Source organism: Carica papaya, chromosome 6 (genome assembly GCF_054855325.1).
Source record: "Carica papaya isolate Zhongbai chromosome 6, ASM5485532v1, whole genome shotgun sequence".
NCBI lineage: Eukaryota > Viridiplantae > Streptophyta > Magnoliopsida > Brassicales > Caricaceae > Carica > Carica papaya.
This window is the reverse complement of record NC_142314.1, coordinates 30465735-30492735: the sequence shown is the minus strand read 5'-3', so window position 1 is coordinate 30492735 and position 27001 is coordinate 30465735. Positions and strand designations below refer to the sequence as shown.

Genomic DNA, 27001 nt, shown 5'->3' with positions numbered 1-27001 from the left:
ATTAGTTTTATAGTTTAGAAATTCTAGAAAATAATATTATATATAATATTAAAATTGTTTTTATAGTTAAAAATTATACAGAGTATGATTTATAGTTAATTAAAAATTAAAGGTAAATTGATTATTACATTTTTTTTTATCTAATAAAAAGACATAATTGCAAACTACTATTGAAAATTCACGAAATGGTGTTTGTTTGTTTTTTCTTTTTTGGGTTTTTAGTGAGGAGAGCTAAAACAAAAATGAAATACGCCGCATGCCACTCTAAGCCTTCACTCGATCTCTAAATGTAAATGAAACGATGGAGTCAAATGCAATCTCCTAATTTCTTCCTCCCCAAAATTTTGATGGAAAAAGTCAATTTTCTTTTCTACTCTTCCAGTTCCATTTCCCTCTCCTTCATCCAAAACATAGCCCCAATATCCTTACAAACCTCTTCTATATATATAACTCTGCCATGGTCCAAAAAAGATCAGCCTCCAGAAGTTGTAAATATGATTAGACAGCAGTTACTGTATCACTTTCAACTAAACACTCCCAACTTGTTTACTTTTCAATGTGTCTAAATTAGTTGGGAGATCAAAAGTTAGATACCAAGAGCGTCCAGAACTAACTCATAGCATATTGATAGAAGAGATGCTCTATTTATTATTATTATTATTATCTTTAGTTTCTGCGCAACTTAATACTGATAAAGAAGCAACAGAAACTGGCTGTTCTACTTTATAATTTATATAGAAAGCAAGAAAAAAAAAAAGTAGAGGACAAACAAAGGGAAGAAGGAAAACATAAAATAGTATTGTAATTTCTTTGTTAGGAGATTGGTTGATGCTGTAGATTGGGACCACTTCTTTGTTAGAGCATTGGTTGATGATCCCATGATCTAGAATATTTTCTTATAATATTGTGTTATGCTCTGTTTGGTTGCTTAGAAAAAGAAGCAAACTGAAAGGAAATTATGATACTGATAGAATCCATCAATATAAGCATGTAAGAGTAATAAAGAGAGAGAAGCCAAACTTGTCTGTCCTATGACCAAATGAACAATGAACCTGGAACAAAAAGACATCTCTCTGCTATGCCCTACAAAATTCAGGCTTTTGTCAATTGTCATGCTTTGCACCGGAAGTCTCTGTCAAAGATCAATTAATCTCCTGTACAAATTAATAAATTTTCTTATTTGTTGCACAACAGATTGTACCAGACAACTCTAACCCTCGAGTGAAATTTTAAATGATTCAATTTTGTTCTAAATTACATTCTGTGTATGTTTAACTAGGATATGATGAAAATTCTATTAGAAAATTATAAAAATTGACTTCATATAGAATCTCACATGAATTGGAACAATGTGTTCTAAATTTCACATCTTCTGGTTCAACTATTTATGGGATTTGTAAACAATTCTATTGATAGATTCTAGATTTGTTCCAAAGATGCCTTCAGTTTCTAGAAAATTGAACCAGTTATTCAGAAGCAGATAAAAATTCTAAAAATGGAATCTCACAAACTCTTTTCATACTTCTCTTTGAGTTCCGCCAATCCCCAGTAATAGCTTGAGAACAATAGAGTTGCAAACTTGCAACGATAGAATCCAGCAAGTGGGAAAGCATAAGAGAAAATGTCCAATCATGATTTTGATAAATATATCAACGGATTGAACAAATCATGGCTCCTGCTGAACTTCTACCTGGCTTTTGCTAACATAGAAGACTATAAGAAGGCATATCTTCAATTCTTAGGACATCATCCATAAGAAGTTCTCTCTCCAGCTGAGTCCGGGTGGATTTCAGGACATCCTACAGAAAAATACTTTACTTAGTCAATACCCTATTTTTGACTCCTGATCAGGTTTGAAATTTCACATTCAAAAAATCAAGAGCTATGTTGAGATCAAGTTTCGTGGAATTGATAAATTTGTTCCTTACATTGAACTCCATATACGTGGCATTTCTCTCTAGCCACTTTTTGTCCATGACCATAAAAGCCATACAATAAAGTAAGTCAAATGCCCATTCATTTTCTGCAAACATAGCCATCAAAAACCATGTCAAGTTGACACAAAGTTGTTAATGGAACATCATGGCAGAACGATTTCCAGGAGACCACAAGTTTCCTATATATAACATTATGATGTAAAATAATTTACTCAAATGCAGTTTCTGGCTCTTAGTTCTTACCTGACAACATCTGCAAGAAAATTGATTTGACAAATGTCCTGGGTTTTGCTGTAAACAAGTTGACATGAATTAGCAATGTTGACAACCAAAATAAAATCACACTGGGTTCATCCAAATGTCTAAGAGCCCTTGTGGCTGTGTCTGTTTACCTTATGAATTATTTCTCTAAATGTCTGAAATTTGAATTGACTTTAATATTTGTCTATCAGGGGAATATAATTTTTACATTCAGGACTTACAGGCATAAAAAGGAGGGGGTCGGGGCCCCTCCACCATAAGGTGGAAGGCCAGGATCTTATCCCCATATCCAAATTAAATCCTGCTAAAGAAACTTACAGGCATCAAGGTCAAGCATTTGCATGATCATGAATGTAATATTTACACCAGCAACTGCGAATGGATACTCCCATGCTGCTCGCTTCCCCCCTTGTTTTTTCAGTAAATGCTGAAATGAAGTCTGGCAAAAGTAGATTGTTATACTCAACCCTCAGTAGCAGGGTTGCGAGGTAAAGCGTAAGCCAGCCAAGGGCTCATAAATTATTTATTTATCTCTTCCAGAAAATGTTGTATTTATTACACATAAATAGCAAGTGACAATTATACCTTGAAGCACCAAAATACCAGGCAAATTAATTTTCACCCAGAGCAAAGCCAAAGGACTCTTCTGGTTGGATTGGCAAACTAAATCTTTGATGTTTAAATTTAATCCCAGATGGGGATCTTACCGGAAATGTTTTAGCAAAGAACAACAGATTCTCCAAAGAAATGAATCCAGCTCCTCTGTCCATGAAGCAAAATTTAGTTCAGTGGACAAAGGTAAAAATATATTCCATAAAATTAAGAAATGAAGAAACCTGAAATCAGTTGATGGATCCCTTCCTTGCCATCCCATTTCCTTCCACTGTTCAGATACTAAACCATGGAGCTCCTGACCTGGATACGTAGCATACCATAGTGCTCTCAATGCTTCCTGCTCTTATGAAAATATTTTATAAATTTTCTAAAATAAATAATTTTACCACAAAATGAATGCACATCTAAACTAAGGGTGACACTTGCATCTCTTTATGGCCTCATGCATATAATTAGGAACTGTAAATGCCAGGCCATCAGATTCAAGCCTTATCCTGAATGAAATTTTTTTTAACTCATGTAATTCAGGAAAAAACATCAATGAACGTGAGACTACACCTGATGGTCTGGTTTGGAAGCATCAAAGTAAACCTTCATTCGGTGCTTCAATCTTTTCAGTCTTTCTTCCTGAAATTTTGAGATAGCCGTATTAATAAACATAACAGTCATGATAGATATAAGAGAACCGGAAACAATAAAAAATAGATCCAAATGCCATATAATCAAACACAAACTTTTATGAACAAGCATTCAATCTCCACTTGTAAATTATACAAGCAACATGACATTTGAGTAAAGTAGCCAACTTTGAGCAAGAGCTTGTTCAGCTTCATATGAAAAATAGATTATCTGCAGCTAAGGAAGGCATTATGTAGCCTGCTGTCAGACAACCAGATACATAACTTATGTAAGAGGTAAAATTCACAAAATCAACCTAGTAAAATATGAAGAAGGAAATACAACATTTTTGGTTTTGGTCATTGAGGAAGTAAATATTGGAATAGAAATAATAGATTGAGCTCTTTTTGGATAATTGGTTGTAGTAAACTATTTCATATGATACGAGTGTAGAAAGTCTAGTGATCAAATTTGGTTACCTATTCTTGTTAAAATTTAATTTTGCACAGAATAATATGCCTATGTGGATCTCATATTCAGCCCGATGTACTTTTGTGTGAGGAAGTATATTAAAATATAAATAATAAACTGAGTCATGTCCTATGAGGTTAAGCTTTTCAGATACAATCTATAATTTCACAGCAAAAATCAAGAAAGGAAAAAAATTGCATGTCTCTTTTCAATATTTGTATCATCAGGAATTAGTTTCCTCACCTGCACTGGTGTCAAGTTAACAGAGAGTCGTTCATAAGCTCCCTTGCGCTTGAAGCAAACACAAGTTAGGCCTTTACCAATCCAATTTGGAGTGGCACAAGCTGACTCATCTGCATAAGACAACCAGAGTTCGTTATTCACAAACTAATCCTGATCACCCACATTATTCCCACCGCTTAAACAAACACTGAGAAAGAATTGATGAAGTGCCAAAGCAAGCAGATCAGCAAATTATAAAGAGAGACAAAAAAAATTTCTTTTTTCCTCGAACTCAACTAAAATTCATAAAAGTAAGCAATGAGATAAAACTAACAAAAATTGACACAACAAGTTTTACGTGTTGGAGGAAACAAAACTCAATTTCTTACATGAAAATATTCTAGTGTTTCTTTAATTATTATTACATAAAAAAAAAAAACACACAAACAGAACTGTTCTAATTCCATAATCATTTTCTTTATTATTCTCCTCATTGGTACTTAACTTGTATACTTTATAACTAACATATATATGTCAAAAAATAAAAATTAGAAAACATTTTCTTGCAGGAATGCCTCAGCTTTTTTGCATTTAAAGAAAATGGCGGGAGCCACCAACGAAGCAATGTTAAAAGCAGATACTGTGAGTATACACATGCGGATAGAGACAATGTATTTACTCATTTTAAAAATTAAAAAAGGACAATTAGAAGAGACATATAATCAGACAGTGCTGTGCGTATAGGCGCATAGCAGTAAACCCAGGCATGCATGTCTCTTTTCGCTTGCTTCTCCGACAAACCATATCTTATTATTGATGCGGTCTAGACACGCACTTAGCTGTGAAAAGCAAGACCCTATTCAAACAATCACATGGTCACTTAATCCATTATGGTCGGCATCTGCATCACACGCGCTAACAGAGCGCGTCCCCTTCTTTGTCAAGGCAAATAAAACTATATATAGCATTCAACTCCAACATAAAATTGGATTTGGACGACCTTTTAACTCTAAGATAAAAGATTTTTTATTAATCACTAATATATTTAATAAAATAATTCTAAAAAAAATATATTAAAATTAATTAGTGTAAAAATTTAATAATTTTAAATTGATTTATATAATAAATATCACATTACTCTATCAGCTTATTCTCTTTCTAGGGACACACCATGTCTTCACATGCGTCAAGTAAATAACTCTTATACCGTACAAAATTACGTAAAGATGAAGCTATATATAATATGTCTGTACATATATATATATAAATGATATAATTACACACACACATATGTATATATATATATATCGCTTTCTGTAGTAGATAAGAATGGAGAGAGAGACGAGGCTTTTTAATGGCAGCAAAACACGGGTATTCCTTTTCGTACAAATTTAATTATGCAATTCAGTTCGCGTTAATTATCGAAGACGGGGTGGGGCCCCCACTGGATTGTGACCGGTCATCGTGAACTTAATAAATGTTCGTGCACCTTTGGTTCAGCAACTACCAAACTAAACAACCAGTTCATTCATTAACCCTACGATGTAAAACTGGGACCCACTCACCAGAGATTGACGGACAGTGATTATATACTAACTCGTTGTCTAAAATGTACATTAAAATTCCCCATCTCTTGTCCTGTTATTAATTATTGGGTAATTAGATCGTTATTTTTAACCATTTTAGTATTTAAAATTAACTAAATAATAATAATAATAATACCGTCAGTGTAATTTTTTGTAGTTTAAATATTATTATTTAGTTTTAATTTTTAGGAAATCTAAGTTTTTTAAAATTCAGAATATTAATTTATTCAAACCAATAAGTTGTGACGCTAGTAAAAATAAGCCAGAGATATTAATCTGAAAAATTACGAACTATATAATATAATTATGTTGTAATGTACCCATAATTATGATATATATTTATGAACATTACTATTTCAATTCTTTAATAATAATTCTAAAAGTTGAGTTGGTTTCCAACTTTCAAGCAACCAGCAGAGCAGACTGACCAAACGCACCGGATCTGGTGGTGGATATTTACATAAACATTCATCTTTACATTACATGCAATGAATGTAAAGGATTTGCTTGCCATAGAGAAATTTAATTACTAGCAGAATATAATTTAATTTTAAATACTTTTTATTTTATTTAAAATGTAAGGTAAGTAGGTGAGAAAAAAAAAAAGAAAAATATTTTAAGAAATATTAAAAATTATATTTGATTCAATAATTAATTATTTAAAATAGAAATATAATTATAGATCAAATAATGTTTTATTTTTATACTAAGAAATCGAAAAAAAATTATTATAAAATGCAAATGAAATTGATTAAAATATAAGTATTATGTTCAAATCTAGATATCAAATAAGTGAGATTGGAAAACAGAGAGTTTCTACAATTTTCCCTTAAAAAATGAGGATGAAAATATCAATAAACCAAATGGAATTATATTCTTACAAATAATAATAGAAAGAAAAAATCGCAAGAGTTTAATATCAGTAAAGTAATGAAATAATTCATCGAATGCAGTAATTTTTTTAAAAAAAAAAATTACAAAAGGAATCAACAAGAGGAAGAAAATGCGGAAAATCAATGGAGGAGGAGCGGGAGCGGATAGGGGAAATCGGTTTGACGCTTGCAGGAAATGAAACAGTGGAAATGGCGATTGAATAGACCGATTGGTGAGCAAAAAATCTTTTCATGAAATTGGACCACAACAGACATTGATTTGGATCGACTCGGACGGAAGAAACGAAGCAATGCAAAAGAGAGATTTAGAGAGAGAATACCAGAAGACGAAGCGTGTGCGCAACGGTTGGTGGAAGATGAAGGAGAGAGAGTTGAGATGGCGATGCAGTTCCCTTGAGTCTTAACCACGCTCATCTCCAGCTCCGAGCTGCTTAATCCCAAATTCACCAATTACAGAAAATATTCACATGTGAGAAAGAGAAATAGATACGAGTGTCTCACTAAAACTCAAAACGAATCAAAGAGGAGAGGCAGCGTATGCTGGTGCCGGATTTAGCGAGAGGATATTATACGAATGGAGACCAAATGACTAATTTACCCTTCTTTTCTTTTTCCTTCTCACGCAGAGGGATCAGATGCTTGTTTCTAGCTTAGAATAATAATTTGATGTTTGTCCTATTCGTTTTTTGTTTAATTAGTCTTTATCTTAATTTTTTTTGTCAATTAGTTAAAAAAAATTTATTTAGTCTCTTTCGTTAGTTAATAAAAATTAATACTTTTAATTTAATATATTATGTATTAAATTTATTTACACACATTTTTTTAATTATTTTATATATTAATTAAAATTATATTAAATATAACGTAGTATCTAACGAATCGATAAAATATAAAATCAATATTTAAAAAATAACAAAACCAAGAAAAAATTGTACCTTCACCTTTAAATTAGCCTCAAAACTAAATTTCTAGTTTACATAATGACCAAGAATAGAGCAATTAGGCAAAGAGGAAAAATGAGTTTTGGGGAAGAGGGAAGAGAATGTTTCCATGCTCGGAAAAACCTAGTTGTTGTGCTTATGGAAGTCATGCGAGGGTTAAGAGGAGGCGATGGTAGCTGCGATGGGGTTCGGGAGGCCACCTCCTCTCCATTCAAGGGCAAAGGCTAGAGCTATGAGAGAAACGAAGGAGGGTGAGTCCAAGAATTGGACATTAAGCCAAGGATTGGATTGAAGAAGAAGAGAGGAAGGGAGCGTGGTGGTGATTGGGCATTCCATAACATAGACCCTATTTTTGAATGTTGAAGGAAAAAGTAAAATGAAAAAATCCGATCCAGTCTAAATTAATATTTTTTTAATATCATACATTTAATATAGTATTAATTTATACGTAGATAAATAAAAAAATATTATGTATTAATATATTTAATGCGTAATATTTAAGTTAATAGATTAAATTTTATTCGTCAATTGAAATTTTATCTGAACTAATTTTGAATAGAAAAAATTAATAAGACTTCAATTTCGATATGGTGGAAGGGTGCTGAAGACTTCAAAAAAAGTGTAGCGGGCGCACGGAAGAAAGAAAAATGATGTGGTCGAGAAGAAATGCAAAAGCTTTTTCTCACGAGCTCAGAAGGAAGAAGATTATTTATAGTTTACGAGTTTTCTCAAAAACAGGTCTTTGGGTGCAAGATTGGCTGGTGGTTTGGTTTGGTTTGGTAAACATGTTCGTAACCCTTGGTGTGATCAGAGCAGATCATGGAAATCTCAATTTAAACTAATTAACAAATTATTTCAAAAGATGGAAAGAAGTTGAGCCGTAGGTTTCCAAAAGGAGGTTTCTGTGCAAGTTTCAGCATAATACCCAACCCAAAAGAATAAATAATTACTATTTAGTTATGCACTAAAGAAAAATTGTACTTGTATTTTGTAAGTTACTTTATAATTTACTACAAATTGTTAAGTCTTTTTGTAATCATAAAAGAGCAGCAATGTGTATATTTATAGAAAGTTAATTATTTCAGTTTGTTAAAAGACTCAAAAACTCTAAAAAGCGAATAAAAGAGAAAAAAGAGAGGACATAAAAAAAGAGACGTCTGGAACAAAAAGATAAGTTTCATAAACCCTAAATTAAAAACCATTATATGATGTTTAGACATAGGAATAAAAAACGAAGAACAAGTGTATACAAGAAAGGAAAGAGTTATTATGACATTAGCATTGTGACAACTTTATTATCTTTTTGTCAATTTTTTGTAACCAACTTATTTTATTTATAATCTACACGACTCTTAACTCTTCATAGCTCGAAAATTGCATGATGTAGGTTAGAGTTAAACAAGTCATAAATTTTTAAAATTGATGACCGTAAAGAATATGAATAACGCAGCTGTAAGATTTCAACTATATTTTTATGACTAAACTTTTAGTTCCGAAACTATTTTTCTTACAAGCACAAGTCATAAGTTTTTCATGATCACTAAAATTTCAAAATAAATTTCAAATTATCCTACTGACTCAAATTCCCACTTACTCCCTCCTCCCTTATGATGCAGCCCAACAGTATATCTATATGCAGTGTCCTGTTGATATAAATATTGCATACGATAGATATTTATTATACTAATGCTGAGTACTTCAAATCTCATCTGCAGCTTTAGGATCGGCCAGTGTGTGCCATGCCATAAACGAATTTAATGGCAAACTTCTCTTTTTGGCAAGTAAGGTTATTTTAGGGAACCAACAATGCCACTTAACCAAAAACGCACTCCACATTTTTTTATCCCAGCCACAACGAGTAAATGAGTTCCTGTACATCCTTCAAGCTCTGGAGATTGATTGTTCCTGCATTATAAAAATGAAGTAATTTAAAACTCTAGTTAACCGACCGTGTTTTGCCTGGTGTTAACTTTTAAACTCATGAAATATAGATTTCAACGAGGTGTTTATTAAACTCAATCATAAAAACAACATATCAGGATTCAGCACTCAGTCTTCCTAACCTCAGTTGTGTGGATTATACAGAAGAGTTGAAAGTGTAAGATTCCATTATGCAAAGCTAGGAAGAAGCTTGCACCCCACATTCCTTCGCTATTATCCGAATTATTTGGATAAAGGAAAAAAGAAGAAGCCTGTATACTGTTGGTTCCAGATCTTACTATTTTGGTCAAAGGTCTGAACTAACTATCTTTCATGAATCTCTTCTCTACATGGGTGGTACTTTCTCTGAGCCTTGGCAATGTCATGTTACTTGAAAAAGGTACAAATATATGTTGGTTCGGTGACTTATTTAATACACCAGTTTCCCGATAAGAGATACAATTAAACAGGAAAACATGCAAACTCCCAGGAAACTAAAAGGAAGTTGCTTGGATGAAAAGATATACAAATACAATATGGAAGTAATTAGAGTAATGATAGACCACCAACCTTAAATACGCCAGTGGTGAAGTTGGAAGAGGCAAGCAAATAAGCTTTATTGAGTATGATAGCCAAGCCAAAGAACTATTTTTTCTGTAATTGATCAGGAGAGCTTTCTTTGCTTTCTTCACTGTTCATTCTAAATTTTCAAGCACAATACACCAAAGCCTACTAATCTTCAAAATAAAGTAATATATATATATATATGATCCAAGATAAGAACTGCTACAAGAAGTCCCTAAAAAAAGTAAAATTTGAGCACATCTCATCATTAACTAGTAAACATATGACAGCAATAAACTTTCTTATTTCCTCCTCAGAATTTCAAACATATTGCTCTTTTTTTTTTCTTTTTGCGCACAAAACCAGAATTCCAACCTCCTCTCCCCTCCCTCCCCCCCCCCTCTCCTCGACAAAAAAGAGAAAAAAATAGTAAAGCTGATAGTGCCAATTGGGTTGCTCTTTCAAATGCTTGAACTCTGTGGGTCTTTGGAAGTACTTCTCTATGAAATAGATAAGCTTGTTGTTGCCTTAGACTGCACATAGGATAGTCACCACCAAAGCTTCAGTCTCCTTCAGAATCTGACTCAAGTCTGCATTTGGGAACCAAATTATTTTCTTGGTCTGCAGGGTTGTATCAAGCTTCTTCAATAGCAACATATCTATCATTGGACTTTGGCTCTTTTCTTTTGCTTTTCCTTTCTCAGTTTCCAAAGATAGAAAGAGAGGGGGGAGTTGTTGGGGTAATCTCTGGAGGGTGTGAGGGATGAGCATAAAGAATTCAGAATGGTGATTTAGCAGGCAGCATTGCGGTGACATTCCCTCGAGATCTGCAGAACAAAGATAAAGGGCAAAAGGACCACAAAACATGCAAGTGGAATATATGTTCCTTCAAATCTGCTCAAAATAGATTTACCAATATAAGAGTCAAAAAGTAAACAGAAAAATTGAAATCTCAGCAATACAATTACGACCGGAGCTGAATGACAAAAAAATCATTGGTTAAATCCCTAAAAATCAAAGATGATGCCTAGAGTTCCTCCCATTGTCCACACACTACTGCTATATTATTTAAAAACCAAAAAAGCCAGGTCCTGCTTGAGAAAGAAGTTCCTTGCCCGCATCCTTGCCCATCAAAATCATATCTTCAAGTGCATATGGACCCTTTCTAGTAGTTTCAAGAACTGATACAAAGTGCACCAAGAACAAGTAGCATAATCAGGAAAAGAATAATAACAACAGCTGCTTTTGCAATGAAACAGTAAGCTATAGGAAAGGCAAATCTTCTCTCGGGGATAATAGACATACCACGTGTACCATCTGGAGAAGCCACCAATCCTTTAAATATGCAATTACCATGCTCGTCCTTGCAAGCATATCCAGCAATAGGTGTACGGCAAGACCCATCCAAGACCTCTAGAAAAGCCCTCTCACATGCAACTGCTAATCTTGTTTCTTCATGATTCAATGAGGCTAAGTATCTTGCCTGTGCAAAGGAAAAATAATAAAGAAAAAAAGATAAGATTCAAGAGAAACCTACCGATATAGACTCTGCAAGACAGTGTGCAAGCGAACCATCACCAAACAACAAAATCAAAAGCATTCTCAAAGTTTAGCACACATGCGACATCAAAGGTTCAGCTGATCAAATTCAGTTTTCAAGTATATTCCTCGTGTACAGTCTATCAAAAGTAGTGGTCTTCACAAAAAGAAGCACATTTTGGAATTTATTGGCAAGAATGTGCTTAGTGAATAATTAAAGATGCATTTTCGTAGTGCTTACATGAATGACCCTGTGCAATTCCATAAACCAGAATATCATTAAAAGAAGTGCCAGCGCGGTAGGACTTGGGAGGCAAGAAGATATGGCTTGAGGCAAGACGATATAGCTTTCCTAAGTCCAGACCACTCCATCAAAATATAATCGAAGGAGAGTCACCCTCAGCCAAACATTTCGAATAAAATATCCAAACAGATTGGTAGGTTATAAAAATCCACTTTCAATAGCAAAAACTGAATCACATATCACAGAATAACATATGTCACAAATCTGTCTCCAGAGGATAAAACTGAATCACATATCACAGAATCTCCAGTCTACAGTGAAGATGAAATAACAACAAACAAAACTACCATCCTCCCACAATCTCAAAATTTGCTGCTGTCGAGCTGCAAATTAACGTTTATAGAGATGAAGCATACTACTATAGGTTCATTGAGTCAACATGCAACAAAAATATGGAGCTTTCTTGGTAAACAATAGTATATTTAACTCTCAATCAAGAAAAAAAAGGTAATTTCATACTTATTTCTCCAAGTTGATATACATCATTAATTAAAATGTTTTAGTTACAGCATTTAATTCATTACAAGTATACATTAATAGCTTCTCTTGAGAAAATTAATTTCTGAAGCATGCATAATCACAAACAAACTAAAAGTAGAAAATAAAACAACACAGGATTTTATGTAATTCGCCAGTGTATCTACATTCACGGGTAAAACCAGTAAGAAAAATATTTCACTATGATCAAAAGAGAATATATCACCAATAGGTTAGTAAACTTATTTATAAAGAGACTAGCAAAATTTTTCACAAACAAAAACTCTTTAAGATATATAATTTTCATGATAAATACAAATAAAACCCATATAAATTATCCATCAGAATATAAATAAATATTACTAAAATTCAAGACACATTAACAAATCTTTCCCTTGACTTGAATTCCCTCTATCATCAAAGCAACTAACCGTTTTGTCGCATCGTCTTGCCAACATGCTTCCACTGGGACGCTATTGAGTATCATATACTTCAGCTAAGTCTAGACCGCACCTAAACTTGCTATATGATCTTTGAACAAAATGATAACTACCATCAAGTTCTTCACACACAACACCAATCATCTTATCTACATCTAAACTCCCCGGTTCTTGCAAATCAACTGACCTAACTAATAAGTTATATGCAACTAGATTCTCATAACTCTGAGGTCATCTAATCTGTTTTCTCTCCCAGTCTGTTGCAATACTATATGGTCGTTGTCGATCAGGTGCATTATCACCTTCTTGATTAAGATCATGCACTTTATTCCCTAAACCATTGGACTAAACTTCTAACTCTGCTTGTTTTCTGACACCGTGATCTGATTCTGCTATGATCTTCCCCTTCTGACTGTCTAGTGAAGCAGACTCATTAAATATCACATCTTTTCTGATAATCAACCCTGAAGACTTAATATCACTACACTACAACTTGTAGTCTTTCATTCCAGATGTATACCCTAGAAATATGCACTTCTTTACCCTCGACTCAATCTTACCATCCCTAACATGAGTATAAGCAGGACAACCAAACACTTTCAACTGAGAGTAATCAATATGTGACCTAGACTATATCTTAAAAGGAGTTTTACTCTCAATAGTTGTGGATGGAGATCTATTAACCAAGAAACTAACAGTATTCACAGTCTCAGCCCAAAATTTATGTCCTACATCTGAATGAGACAACATGTTTCGTGCCCTATCACAAAGCATCATATTTCTGCAATACAATTCTATTATAATGTCCCAATACAAGTGCGGTGTCTCACTCTTCCTTCCATACTACAAAAATTATCAAACTCACGATTGCAAAATTTCAACCGATTGTTAGTCCTAAGACACTTAATCTTCCTCTCTGTCTGCTTCTCAATTATAGTCTTTCATTTGACAAATGTTGAAAATACCTCTTCCTTAGATTTCAAAAAATACATTCATACCTTTCTAAAGTAATCATCAATCAATATCATGAAATACTTGCCACCATTTTTGAATAAAGCTCTGTATAAACCTCATAAGTCAGAATGAATATAATCCAACTTATCTCTAATCTTGTGCACTACCTTTTTGTTGAATTTCACTCTGATATGCTTGTCAAATACACAATGTTCATAGAAATCCAAATCTCCTTCTTTATATCTATTCAACAAGCTCTGTCTGCTCAAAACAGATAATCTTTTGTCATTCATATGACCCAAACGTAAATGTCACAACTGATTCTAATTACTGCTCCCTAATGCTATAGTAACTTTTCCTAAAACTACATTTCCCTAAAGAACATACAATCTAGATTTCAAACTGTCTTTCATGAGTATTTTGGAGCCTTTACACACTTTAAGAGTACCATTCTCTACATAGTATTTACAACCCTAAGTCGCCAATATAGAAAGAGAAATTAGATTTCTCTTCATTTGAGGAACATGCCAATACATAATAGTTCTGATGATACCATCAAACATTCTTAATATGATATTATCAATCCCGGCTACAGATAATGAACATGCCAACACTCAATAGTTCTGATGATACCATCAAACATTCTTAATTTGATATTATCAATCCCGGCTACAGATAATGAACAGTCATCTTCCATATATACGGTACCACTCATCTACTTGTAAATAACCAACCAATGTCTATGTGAACACATGTAAAATGTAGCACCAAAATCAAGAATTCAGGAATTCTTGATATGATCCGAATTCACAGATAGAAGTATCCCAACATTGTTATTCTCACTATCATCAGAATTATCTATATCAACTATATTTGCAGAACTCTTTTTGTTTTTCCTCTTTTCAGCATATAACAATCTCTCCTAGAATGACCCTTCTCCCCACACTCACAACAGTTTCTTTTTTTACTTCTAGATTTTAATTTGTCCATTCTCTGTGTCTTTTCCCTTCTTATCAAACATTTCTCTTCTGTTCTATACTCGGTAAGGTTCTTTTAAAACTCTTTTAATTTTAGTGCATTGCTAATATCATCTACTGAAATATTAGTTTTAAAAATCTTATAAAAAGATGGTAATGAACACAAAACAATCAATGTCTGATCCTTATTTTCAATCTTAATATTTATGTTATTTAAATCCATAATTAAAGAATTAAACTCATCAAGATGTTGTTTAATGGGCGTACCTTCACTCATTCTGAAATTGTATAATTTTTTCTTTAAATCAAGGCAGTTCGTCAGCGATTTTATAGAGTACAACTCTTCCAATTTTTTCCACGCAGCTGAAGTTGAAATCTTTTCAGCAATCTCCCATACAATATTGTCATTGACACTTATAAAAATCGCACATAAGACTCTATCCTATATATTTGTCTTTCCCGACTCTCTAATACTCTCAAGATATCTTTTTTCAATTGCCCCCCATAAGCATTGTAGAATCAGGGACGATTTCATTCTAATTTTCTACAAACTAAAACTTGTACCACTGTCAAACTTCTCTATCTTATACTTTATGGATGTCATCTCAAATTTTTAAACTATGCACTAAAAAACCAAACAGAGAGAAATAACACTGCTACAAAATAAAAAAAACCACTCACGATGAGTCACTGCTGCACGCTCCTCCACGCACAATCACATCCGCATCGCTGGAGCTCTCATGTGCCACCACCAATTGCCACTTGCCAGATGCTAGAAAACACCAAAAAACGCATAGAATCGTGCGACTCGACGGATTCAGCACGAATCTAGTGAATATGTACCGAAAAACTGCCAGGAACACTGCAAATCGGGCCTCATGCCAACTAGGTGTCGCGCGTTGGTTCGTCTTCTCCGACGCGCGTTCTCCCTCTCCGGCTCTGGTTTCGCGCACAGACGGCTTCGTATGGCTTCTCTCCGTCCATTTGTTGTGCATAACTGCAACTCCGGTCAGATCGCGAGCCTCTTCTTTTATTTTTGGCCGAAACGGAACCATCTGCAGCTCCTTCCTCCTTACAGATTCGGCGAGCTTCTAGACACCCTTGTCAGCCATCATCGCCTGCAGACCTTCTAGTTCCAAACCGCATGGGAGGTCGATTCTTCTTCTTTGAAAACCCACCACTCCTCGCGCAGATTTAATATGATCCACCGCCCATGGTGGATGTCGCCTCTATTTCCTCTTTCTCTGATCTAATCTACAATGGGGCTTGATCATATCAGATTTGTACACACACACTCTCTCTCTCTCTCTCTCTCTTTCTCTCTCTCTCTCTCTCTTAGCAAGTTTTCTCACAAAACTTGGATTCTGATACCATTTGTTGGAAAAATTAATCTCTCAAGCATGCACAATCACAAACAGAGTAAAAACAAAAAAGAAAACAACACAAGATTTTACGTGGTTCGCCAATGTGCATACATTCACAGGTAAGATCAGTAAGAAAAATATTCTACTATGATTAAAAGAGAGTACATTACCAATAGATTAGCAAATCGATTTATAAAAAGACTAATAGAGTTTTTCATAAACAAAAACTCTCTAAGATATATATCAAATATTTTCCAGTATAAATATAAAGAAAACTCATATAAATTATCTTTCAGAACATAAATAAATATTACCAAAATTCAAGACACATTAACAGTTTCCAAATGTGGCTACGAAAGTTTAGTGCTTGATTTTATTTTTCCTATGATTGCTTAACCTAATAATCTAAATTTCTACTTGTTTTCCTTTGAGTACAAGCTACAAAGACGAAGGAAGCCTTAGAGGAAACCTTTGCAAAGATATTTTATTTTGCAACATTTTTATTAGTTTTTTATTTCATCTTGATAATCCAATAGAAATTAATTTTTATAATGCTCTCTTCGTTGTTGTTTATGTAAAAAACTTTTTAGTGAGAACCATATTATGTAGAATGTGAACTGTTTTTATCCTAGGTTTCATTGGATTAATAAAGACAAAAGTTTTTTAGCGAGAACAATGTAATTAGAATGTCTTTTTGTAGAAAAAAAAGTATTATTAGGAAAAGGGAGAAAAAAATACATAAATAGAGAATAAAACATCCTCAAAGAATGTAAATAAAAGAAACAATTGCAGAAAAATCAAAGCAGCCAAAGCCACCTATAGAAAATAAGTGACCACCTCCCAATTCCAATTACAGCTTCCTCGCTACATCGGAATAATTCCCATGAGCTTTGGCCCATAAGATGACCAAGAACATTACCTCTTCTGCAGCTCATGGAGTGAAATATCCTGCGGTTTCTCGCCAGCAAATATTCACCACAAGTCAACAAAAATTAACATTTTTTTTTTTAAATAAAAAATACAAAGTATTATATTAATATCGGCACCAAATGGGTGCCAACTCATATACAAAACTATTTATAAATCTATCGATTTATCAATTAGGTCCCCTAAATCCTGCATCAACGATGGAGTATAACCCAATAACAAAAATCCAAGGGTCTAGAATCATCTGTTTTCAAGTAAATCAAACTCGTTCACATCATCCACCCCATCAGAAGCTCTTCTGCTCCTCTCCTTCCGCACTATCCAAAAAATTGACTGATGTCATGTTTGCATGTTTACTCCTGCTCATGATGTCCCTCCATGCCCAGATCTCATTTCTCATTGATCTTACCATTACCCAATTGATACCTAACAGCCCATAAACCATAGACCACAACTTGTACACCATCAAACACTACAACAATACATGGTTACAATTCTCCTCTACCCTTCTGCAAAAATGACGAACATTCATCAAAAACGTATCCCTTCTCCTCAGCTTGTCTATTGTTAAGATACACGCCTTACTAGTCTCCCATGCAAAAAATTAAACTCGTGGAGGAACTCTTACCTTCCAAATTTGTCTATCTGGGATTCTAATACCATTATCATCATACTTGGACAAGCAACTGCTTGTAGAAAGACGAGACCGTGAAGGATCTATTCTTAGTAAGGCTCCACTAAGCTCTATCATTACTATCATCCACTATTATCAATAAAAGAGTGCTCAACATCTTCTCATATTCATCTACTTCCCAATCATTCAAGTTCTTTGAAACCAAAACTTATCACTCCTTCTCCCCGCTCCCCCTTCCAAATTTGTCTATTGTTAAGATACACGCCTTACTAGTCTCCCACGCAAAAAATTAAACTTGTGGAGAAACTCTTACCTTCCAAATTAGTCTATCTGGGATTCTAATACCATTATCATCACACTTGGACAAGCAACTGCTTGTAGAAAGACGAGACCGTGAAGGATCTATTCTTAGTAAGGCTCCACTAAGCTCTATCATTACTATCATCCAACATTATCAATAAAAGAGTGCTCAACATCTTCTCATATTCATCTACTTCCCAATCATTCAAGTTCTTTGAAACCAAAACTTATCACTCCTTCTCCCCCCTCCCCCTTCAATTTTGATGTAACAATCGTATATCTTTATAGCTTTCTGTTGAGTTATGGTGAAAATTTGGGGATATTGATCTTTGAGGATGCCTCCTTCCATCCACTGATCTTCCCAAAATGTGATTCTATCCTACCAACTTTCCATCTAATACAAGCCTGCAACTTTTCCCTTCCTACCCCTATCTTTTTCTACAAACTCTAACCATACAATCTTGATACCATTTTGGTGGACCATCCTTTCTCTTCAGTACCGAATTTTGCTGTAACAATCCTTCTCTAGAAAGCTCCCTCATCCATCATAAACCTCCATAACTACGTACCTTGCAACGCTTCATTCGTTTCCACCACTACCCTTAGACACAAACCACCAAGGGGAAGTGGTTTCTTGAGCTCGTTCCATGTAACCAGATGACATCTTCTTCTATCTTCCGCATCTCCCCAAAGGGACTTGCTTTGAAATGCTTGTAGTCTTTTGGCTACACTTGCCAGAATGGTCAATATGGATATATAGTAAATAGGCAAGTTACTCAGCTTACTTTTAATGAGAGTGAGTCTTTCCCCTTATGAAAGGTCTTACTTCTACCCTACAAGTCTTTGTTCAAACCTATTCACCATTGGATTCCATGTCTTCACATTCTTATAGTTTGCACCAAGAGGCAAACTCAAGTATCTGATAGGTAATCTGACCATTTTGCAACCCAAAACCCTTGCCGAGCCTTCCGAGCCTCTGTCACTCCCTAACTTCACCATCTCTGATTTAGTCAAGTTGATACCGAGTCCTGATACCCACTTGAAAGCCCGTTAGAACATATTTGGGATTGAGTAATACTCCCAATCCGACTCACAAAATAACATAGTGTCATTAGCAAAGAATAAGTGTATCACCTCCTCCACATTATCCCCCACTTCCACTCTTAATCCTCCAAACAAGTTACATTCTCAGACTCTTATCAATATTTTATTCAAAACTTCCATAACCACGATGAAAAGCAAAGGGGAAAGTGGGTCCCCCTAGGTAAAATCCATTGAGAAAAGCTCATGAAATCAATAATGTTAATTATTCTTCTGTATTCTGCCATTTTTGTACTTGCAACAGTATGCCTATGATTTGCAGATCGTTTGCATTTAGATGCTTCAAATTCTAATAGCTCCAATATTCATTTGGACAAGTAAAACTCTCCCTAAACAGAAAAGGACCTGCCACCTCTACCAACTCTAGTCACCAGTCTAAGAGAAACTAACAAATCAAATTTCTTTAATCCGATATCTAATTCTGATGGAATGAGAAAACAAACAAAGTACTAGGCCTGCCACTTCACAGGCTCTAACATTGTCAAGTCATTTCACCATCACCATGAACCTAACATGAGTAGGCCAGACAAGTAGCCTATTTGACTTTACATGACAAACAAGATCATTTAACATGACAACTGAAGACAAGAAAAAAGACTCAAACTTACCATTTTATCATCATTGCTTCTGCATGCAATCCCGATTGCCCCTTGAGCAACAGCTGGAAGCATTTCATCAATTGTTAGAATAGAAGTCACATGTTCCGTCATATTCAGTCGCTTAAGTCCAGCTAATGCCAATAAAGTTGCTTGGACCTTCCCCTCATGAAGCTTTTTCAACCGTGTCTGAACATTTCCTCGGAAGTTTTCTTGTACCTGTAAATGGGAAAAAAAATAAAAACAAAAACACATATAAGAAACAAAGAAATAAAGAAACCAGATGAATGCAGATAAGAAATAGGATGGAGGATTTTTGAAATATCATAGATATACTCGCTAATTTGCGAATATTTTAGTACATGGGTGGCATCTCCTTAGTGCCAATGATTTAATATCATTGATAGACTTTTTATTTGAAAAAGAAATGAGATAGAGATAATGCTGCTAAGTATGCACAAACATGTATTGAACCTCCTTCATTTTACCTGTAGCCTGGCAGATGTAAATATGCGTCAACAATGCTTTGCATAAACCCTAACAAGCACACAGAATGTAATTTGTAAAATAAATTCTATTCTTCCAGCCAGATTAAATGGATCTGCAAATAAGAAGAAAAAAATGTACACCAGTTCCACAAGAGGATCCTTCCCTGGAACATTTTCTCACAAGCAAACATTTGTTTCACACAGGCTTTCCCAATCTCATTGAACATTAAATCTGTTACTAGAGGGAAAAAAAACATAGACCTATGAATAACCAATACATAAAAAGTACCAAAAGAAATCCATAAAAGAAGAGAAATATTTTTTTCTGTTTGCATTTAATTATAGCATGTAATCAATCATTCAACCAAAACCAATCCAATAAAAAAAAAAAAAAAAGTGAAATAGCAGATTGAAGACACTTATATTTAAGAAACCAACATTTCCTTGCAAAGGATGGTCATGTCCTAAGACTGGGGAAAACTTCCATACCTAAAAACCATTCTGTTGCAAAAAGGGAAAAATACTAATTTACATAAATGCTATCACTCGTACAAAGCATGTAGCTTGACAAATCTCTGTACATCTTATTATCATAAATAAAGCAGCTGTATCCCTTGAAATCTCATATTATGTAGTCTGTATATCATGATTGCAATCTTATAGCTGTCTATGTAGGACAGATGAAGAAGGGCATACTGTGATGGAGCTAGTCTTATATTCCTTGTTAACATTCAGTGACCTTGACTATTCACACTTCCATAAGGAAATTGCACTCTGGCAAAATAAAAGCAATCTCATGTAAAATGTAATAGTCAGAGTAACTTACGCTGAGAGATGGATATCTATGAAGTATTTGAGATTTCCTTCTCAGTGAAGCAGTACCAATAACACTGCCTGCTGGAAGCTGAGCTAGGGAAGCTGCACCAGAGGAAATAAATGCATCTCGGACATCCTCACGTTGAAGGTTGCAAGGAAGAATTGTCTTCTCTGGTAAATAAGTGGGAACATCTTTCATTGAGTGGACAGCAATGTCGATTTCAGCATTTATTAGTGCTTCATCTATTTCTTTTGTGAACAGTCCCTTCCCACCTATGTCTGCAAGTGGTTGGGTTAGGATTTTATCACCTGTTGTTTTTATTATTTCAATTTTAATAGCCCCTTCTTCAGCTAGCTCCGGATGTATTGCCATGAGTTTGTCCCGTGTCTCGTAAGCCTGAGCAAGTGCTAGTGGGCTGCCCTACATTTTAAAAGAATATAAACAACAAACAAAAAGAGCCAATCGAGTACAACTGATGAAAGAATTATAGGGGAAGAAATGTTACTCAGGTAATGCAAGAGCAAAAGAAGAAGTATATCACTTGCTTCACATGCCACAGCCTTGCTGATTTTTTAATTTCAAAGAATTAACATAATTTCTTTTTGTTCATGATGTTTGAACAAATTCTTTGAAGAGTCTAAATTAAATAAATGGCACCAAGGAATTCATCACTGCCATCAGCTTATGAGTACATAGTTATAGATAACTACATGAATATAGAAAATATAATCACATTAACATTTTGAGCAAAATGATGAAAATCAAAATATTGTATCACATCCATTTATTCAATCTCATCTGTACACAGTAATGAACAATTTCATATGTTTGATTGTCCCAACATACACACATATTGATATATATACATGTAGTGTGTCCTCACATATAATTAGATTGGGCCTAGTTTCTTTGATGTTCTCTTTCCTTTTTGTCCATATTCATAGGTTTTCTTGAAAATCCTGATTTATGGAGATGATTGACTGATCTTTCCTTTAGTTTGAGAAAATTATACAAACCCCTCCCTCCCTTCAAAATTTGGTATTCGTCACCTAGATGACGGATATAATATAAAAGACCACCCTACTTTCAAAAGCTGCTCAGGAAACTCCCTATTTTACATCCTACTGATAAACTTTGGTGATAAATTTAACAGCAACGAGAAATCACCATAATAGCTTTAACAACTTATTTAAATAATAAAATATATAAAATTTATTAGATGAATTAATAATTGATGTCAATGAAAACTATAAAAAATAATTTATTCAAAAACCTTTAAATAATTTTTTAAAAACTATTTATTTGAATAATTTATTTAATTTTTTCCCCATGGTGAAGATGGACAAAAAATATTTTTAAATAATTTTAAAATAACTTTCTATATTTTATTATTTAATAAAGTAATTTTATATAATTTTTATTAGTACCAATTATTAACAAAATATTTCTATTACTTAAATAAATTTTCATATATTCAAAAATTATTTTCAACGATAAAGTTACTTTAAAATAATTTTTATTAAAAATTTAAAAATTGACCAGATCTGAAAGAGGGCAAAATCAACTCCAGCCTATTAAGAAGACTGTTAAAAAGTAGGTTTTAAAGCCCAGATCAGATGATTCTATGACAATTTATTCAGATGGACTTTCTTCTTAACTGAAATGCCTGAACACCTTAGAACATCATGTTGACAGTCAGCACTCAAAAGTGAACTGAAAGAAGATGAAATCAAAAGATGGGATGTATAAGGTGGAAAGGACAGAAGTGAGGAGCAGGACATAAGTGAGGATCATTTTAAAGTTGTCCACTCAAGTTCGGATAACCCATCAAGCACTAGGAAGAAACCGGTGGAGAATGGCCTGTAGTAGTAGCTCTGCCAAAGGAAAGGAAGAGAAAGAGAGAGATAGGCTCTGTCTTCACTGCTTCTTCTGATCATTTCTAAAATGGAAGTTGTCCCTAGAGTTTGCTCTCCCCTTCCCTGATAGTCAAATCATGGAACACATTTTCCAATCTAAATCTTAAAACAATTTTGTCGAAAGCTTCCATAACAAAGAAGAAGAGGAAGAACCATTTTGCCTAAGGTCCTTGGAGGACTTGAAAAAATTTGGACGACCCCATTGATCAACACTACAAAAGTATAGACATGTACCAATGATCACCCTAGGACTACCTACCCACAAACCTTATATGCTGCTCCAAATAAAAAAGGAAACCCCAAGACAAGCGATCATACCCTTCTTGATGTCAAGCTTGCATAAGAGAGACCCACTTTCCCCTTCTTGCATAAGTAAATGACCATTTCATTAATCAATTAATGAGGCATTAGGGGTTTGTTGCTCTTCTACAAAAGCTTGATGCACTTCCCCAACCACTTGGCCCACGGCATGGCTCAACCAATCACTGAGGACTTTAGCTACCAACTTATAGCCACACCCAGCTAAATTGATGGCCTTGATGCTCTAACATCCATAGCACCTACATCTTCGGGAATCAAGACGAAGAAGGTAAAGTTCAAACTAGAAACGAACTCACAATTTCTAAGAAATTCCTCAACCATTTCTAAAATGTCACCCTTCACAATGATCAAGAAATTCTAAAGAGAAGCCATCAAGAAACCAAGTACGCAAGCAAAGGAATTTCTTCTCATTGCACATGGTTAAAGCGATGTATATCTCCTCTACGAAGGCTCCTTCATCCATTTGCTCTCTAAATAATTCAAAGAAGTGAAATCTGAACCATCCAATTCAGAGCCCCATTGAATCAGCTCGCAATAAAGAGCTTCAAATAATCATTGATGTCATTCCTTAATTCATTATCAATCTCAAGAAGCTTACCAAGTGTTGACATCAAAGACACAAAAAGCTACATCTGTGATGGTGGCTAGCAATGCTAGGGGACTTGGTATTATCATCCCTTCCTTTATCCATTGAACTACTTCACCTTTACCTCCAAGTTTATTTTTGTCATCAAAAGATTGAAAAAGTCAAGCTTATTTAAGTTTCTAGAAACATATTCTTTATAGATATAAAGACTTGAAAAATCCTATTTAGTACAATAAAATGGAACTCCTTCACGAGTGTATCCCTTCTCTCAAATACATTGCGAAAAGAATCTTTACCCCAAAGTTTCACCTTGTGCTTCACATGAGAATGCTTCTAGTTACTCTAAAGCTAGCAAAACATAAAAACCAACGCTTATCTATACTGAATAATGCACACGTTATTTGAAACCATCAACTGTCGGCAATCATAGTTCAAACATTGAAAAAAGTTGAACCTCATTCACTTCCTTGCTACACATAGAATTGCAAGGCTAGTATACCAACACTACCTTCTTACCCAAGAAAAAGAGAAATTGCACAGAGACAAACAAATAACCTAATTTCTAAATTATACAAATAAAATGAAAATCCATTGCCCTCACTGTTCCTATTAACATCAAGAAGTCAGAAAACTCTAACTTGAACAATGCCAAAGGTTTTCATTCAATCACCAAGAACTATTTTGGTGAGGTATCGACATGGCTAGGGAGCCCAAGATGCAAGAATTTCTTAGAAAACTAAATGTGATAAGGAACATACTCGCACGTAGAACCTTCTCTCTTTAAGACTTCTACCAAGTACTTGCATTTCTCACACAACATTAATCAAGAAGAAGAAACCAAGTGAAGAACATAGAAGATTTCACATATGAAGATAATCCAATATATGAATTTCAAGCAAGTTGTGGTAAATTAATAGTGATAGAGAGATCAACTATCAGAATGTGACCGTCGAATCAAGAGGTACAGAAGTGACACTGCAGTTAGCAAACTAGGCAAAACAAAATGAATTTAAACCCTAACATCAATAGTTCACACGTGGCTGCAGAACCTGAACAAGCTACCTAAACAAAAAGCAAAGCCAAAATAGTAATTGAAGCTAAGATAAATGGAAACAAAGGGTACCTTCCTCGGGTACCAATTCTAATTAATGCAGTCTGGGTCTTCTGTTCAACAGCAACACAAGCCCTTGTCACTCTAAAGCTTTGCTTTCGACTACAGCTAGGCAACTCTTGAGTCTTGAAACTTGGCAAAAAGAACCCAAGAACAGAAACTGACCCAAAGGTGCAAAAGTTGACAGGGGAAGCAGAGCTCCGTGGCAGAAGACCACAATGGTATGTACAAAGAGAAGACAACGTCTCCATTAATGTGGATAAGCCTGCACAGGGAATGACAGAGAGAATTGAATAAAAAGGTTGTATGTATAGAAAAATATAGGTATCTATTAATTCATAGTGATTCCCGCACAAAATTACACAAAAACTTAGTTCAGCATGCAGAAGCAGAAAACAAAAAAGTAATTCAAACTAAACTACTAAATTTCACAAAGTGAAACTAGATAACTAAACAGTCACTATCCCAAATAACAGTCTGGCTAAACACCAAAGAAAATCACCCACATTTCATTCAATTTCGTAAATATAAGCTTGGAATATTAAAATAGGAAAAGAAGGATGATAGGCACCCTTCCTGCTCGACGAGTTAATACATAAACAATTAATTGTATTGTAATCTAGCTGCTAGTGTGAAAACGACATTCATATCACCTGCATTTAAAGTGCCGCTAGACACCAATATAAAAGGTAAGCACGTAGAGATATAAGTTCAAAAAATTAAAATAACCACAAATTATAGTTTTTCACTGTGGTTAGGCTTAATCGTAACAGATAAGTTACTCAAAGCACTGAAAGAAACCTTTAACTACAAAATCTTACGTGCTACAGCAAGAATACAAGGAAATGGACATCAATCAGCAGAAGCAAGCATGAATAGTAACAGATAAGCTACCTTAGTAGACATTAGATCCAAAGAAACGACTTACAAACCATCTTACAAGATACAGATCTGGTATTTAAGAAGTTCCATTAGAAATCCATGACCGGATTCACATACCGAAATACCGTTGACGAAGCTTCTTGGTGAATTAAGAGAAACAGCAGAGGCCAGAAAAAACAGAGACAGACACCTACGTTGACAGGATTTCAAGTTTATAGCAGAGGAGAAATAGGAGAGAGTAATAGCGATATTTGTCTGCTCGAGAGGATGCAACGGATAGGATAACGATATTTTGCGAGGACTCACTTATTTCTCCTACGGTTCTTTCTATCCGATTCTGACTTCACTCTTTTCAATAAAACTGCAATTAGTCTAATATTTTATTTTCTTTGATAAAATATGTAATTAAGGTTTTGCTTAACTATTTAATTGACACTTAATTCTATTTACTACTTAAAATGCTGCGTAACAAAAGTAAAAATTATCTATCATATTTTTATTAATATTAAAAATATATAAAACTAAAATCATCTATATGATTTGATAATTACTTAATTTTTTTATTACAACTAAAAAAATAACTTTAATTTAATTATTTACTACTTAATAAGCATAAGATTAAGTAATTATCTAAAACCATAAATAACCAAGCATCACTATGAAAAGGTTGCACTGATGTTATGTTGACTATGCAATTAATGATATGTTTTGTTCATAATATAAGGCAATAATATGTTAAAAATATAATAGACATTATGTGAAGAAAAAAAAAATTATTATGATGTTTGGTTGATTAAATTAAAATTATTTTGTAATTGTAAGTAATTAGGGAATAAGTTGTGATCTTGATATAATGTTGAGGTAACACAAAACAGGATTTTTGCATTAATTGTAATCACTAATTTACTTTCAATATTATTTGAACTTATTCAAAAAGGTGAATTTTAATTAATTAAATTTGTTCTTATTTTAAACTTGAATCCATTTGAAATTTTTATGGTTCTGATAGAATCTGATGGTTATAATTTTTTAGTTAATTAAATTATTTTTTAAAATTAAATACAAAGAAAAAAAATATAACATAATTTCAATAATTAAGAGATTTTTAGAATAATTTATATGAAAATTTATAATTTTATAAAATTTATATTTTATACGATAAAAATTAAACATAATATCTATAATTTTATCAATTAGAATAATTATATAAAATTTTATTAATCTATAGTTATCTATAGC

General features: G+C 33.9%; 2 protein-coding genes across 3 annotated transcripts; both read right to left on the bottom strand.

The window, feature by feature from the left end:
* Positions 1 to 1283: 1283 nt before the first annotated feature.
* LOC110816056 (ELMO/CED-12 family protein) lies at positions 1284 to 7169 on the bottom strand. 2 transcript variants are annotated; one of them, XM_022044075.2, is made up of 9 exons: positions 6924 to 7169; positions 4146 to 4255; positions 3372 to 3440; positions 3035 to 3150; positions 2906 to 2960; positions 2517 to 2637; positions 2181 to 2228; positions 1929 to 2023; positions 1284 to 1799 (listed from the first exon to the last, which is right to left on the bottom strand). In XM_022044075.2, exons 1-9 carry the CDS (start codon positions 7015 to 7017, stop codon positions 1701 to 1703), a joined length of 807 nt encoding a protein of 268 aa, XP_021899767.1. In that variant the 5' UTR covers positions 7018 to 7169; the 3' UTR covers positions 1284 to 1700. The 2 variants fall into 2 exon arrangements, with proteins under 2 accessions (XP_021899767.1, XP_088078887.1); XM_088222761.1 differs by lacking the exon at positions 6924 to 7169 and adding an exon at positions 4630 to 4666.
* Positions 7170 to 10909: 3740 nt separating this feature from the next.
* HEMC (hydroxymethylbilane synthase) lies at positions 10910 to 26065 on the bottom strand. Its single transcript, XM_022043992.2, has 6 exons — positions 25880 to 26065; positions 24893 to 25145; positions 20956 to 21361; positions 19654 to 19860; positions 11334 to 11511; positions 10910 to 11209 (listed from the first exon to the last, which is right to left on the bottom strand). The coding sequence occupies exons 2-6, from the start codon at positions 25129 to 25131 to the stop codon at positions 11097 to 11099; spliced, it is 1143 nt and encodes a 380-aa protein (XP_021899684.1). The 5' UTR covers positions 25132 to 25145; positions 25880 to 26065; the 3' UTR covers positions 10910 to 11096.
* Between the last annotated feature and the right edge of the window lie 936 nt (positions 26066 to 27001).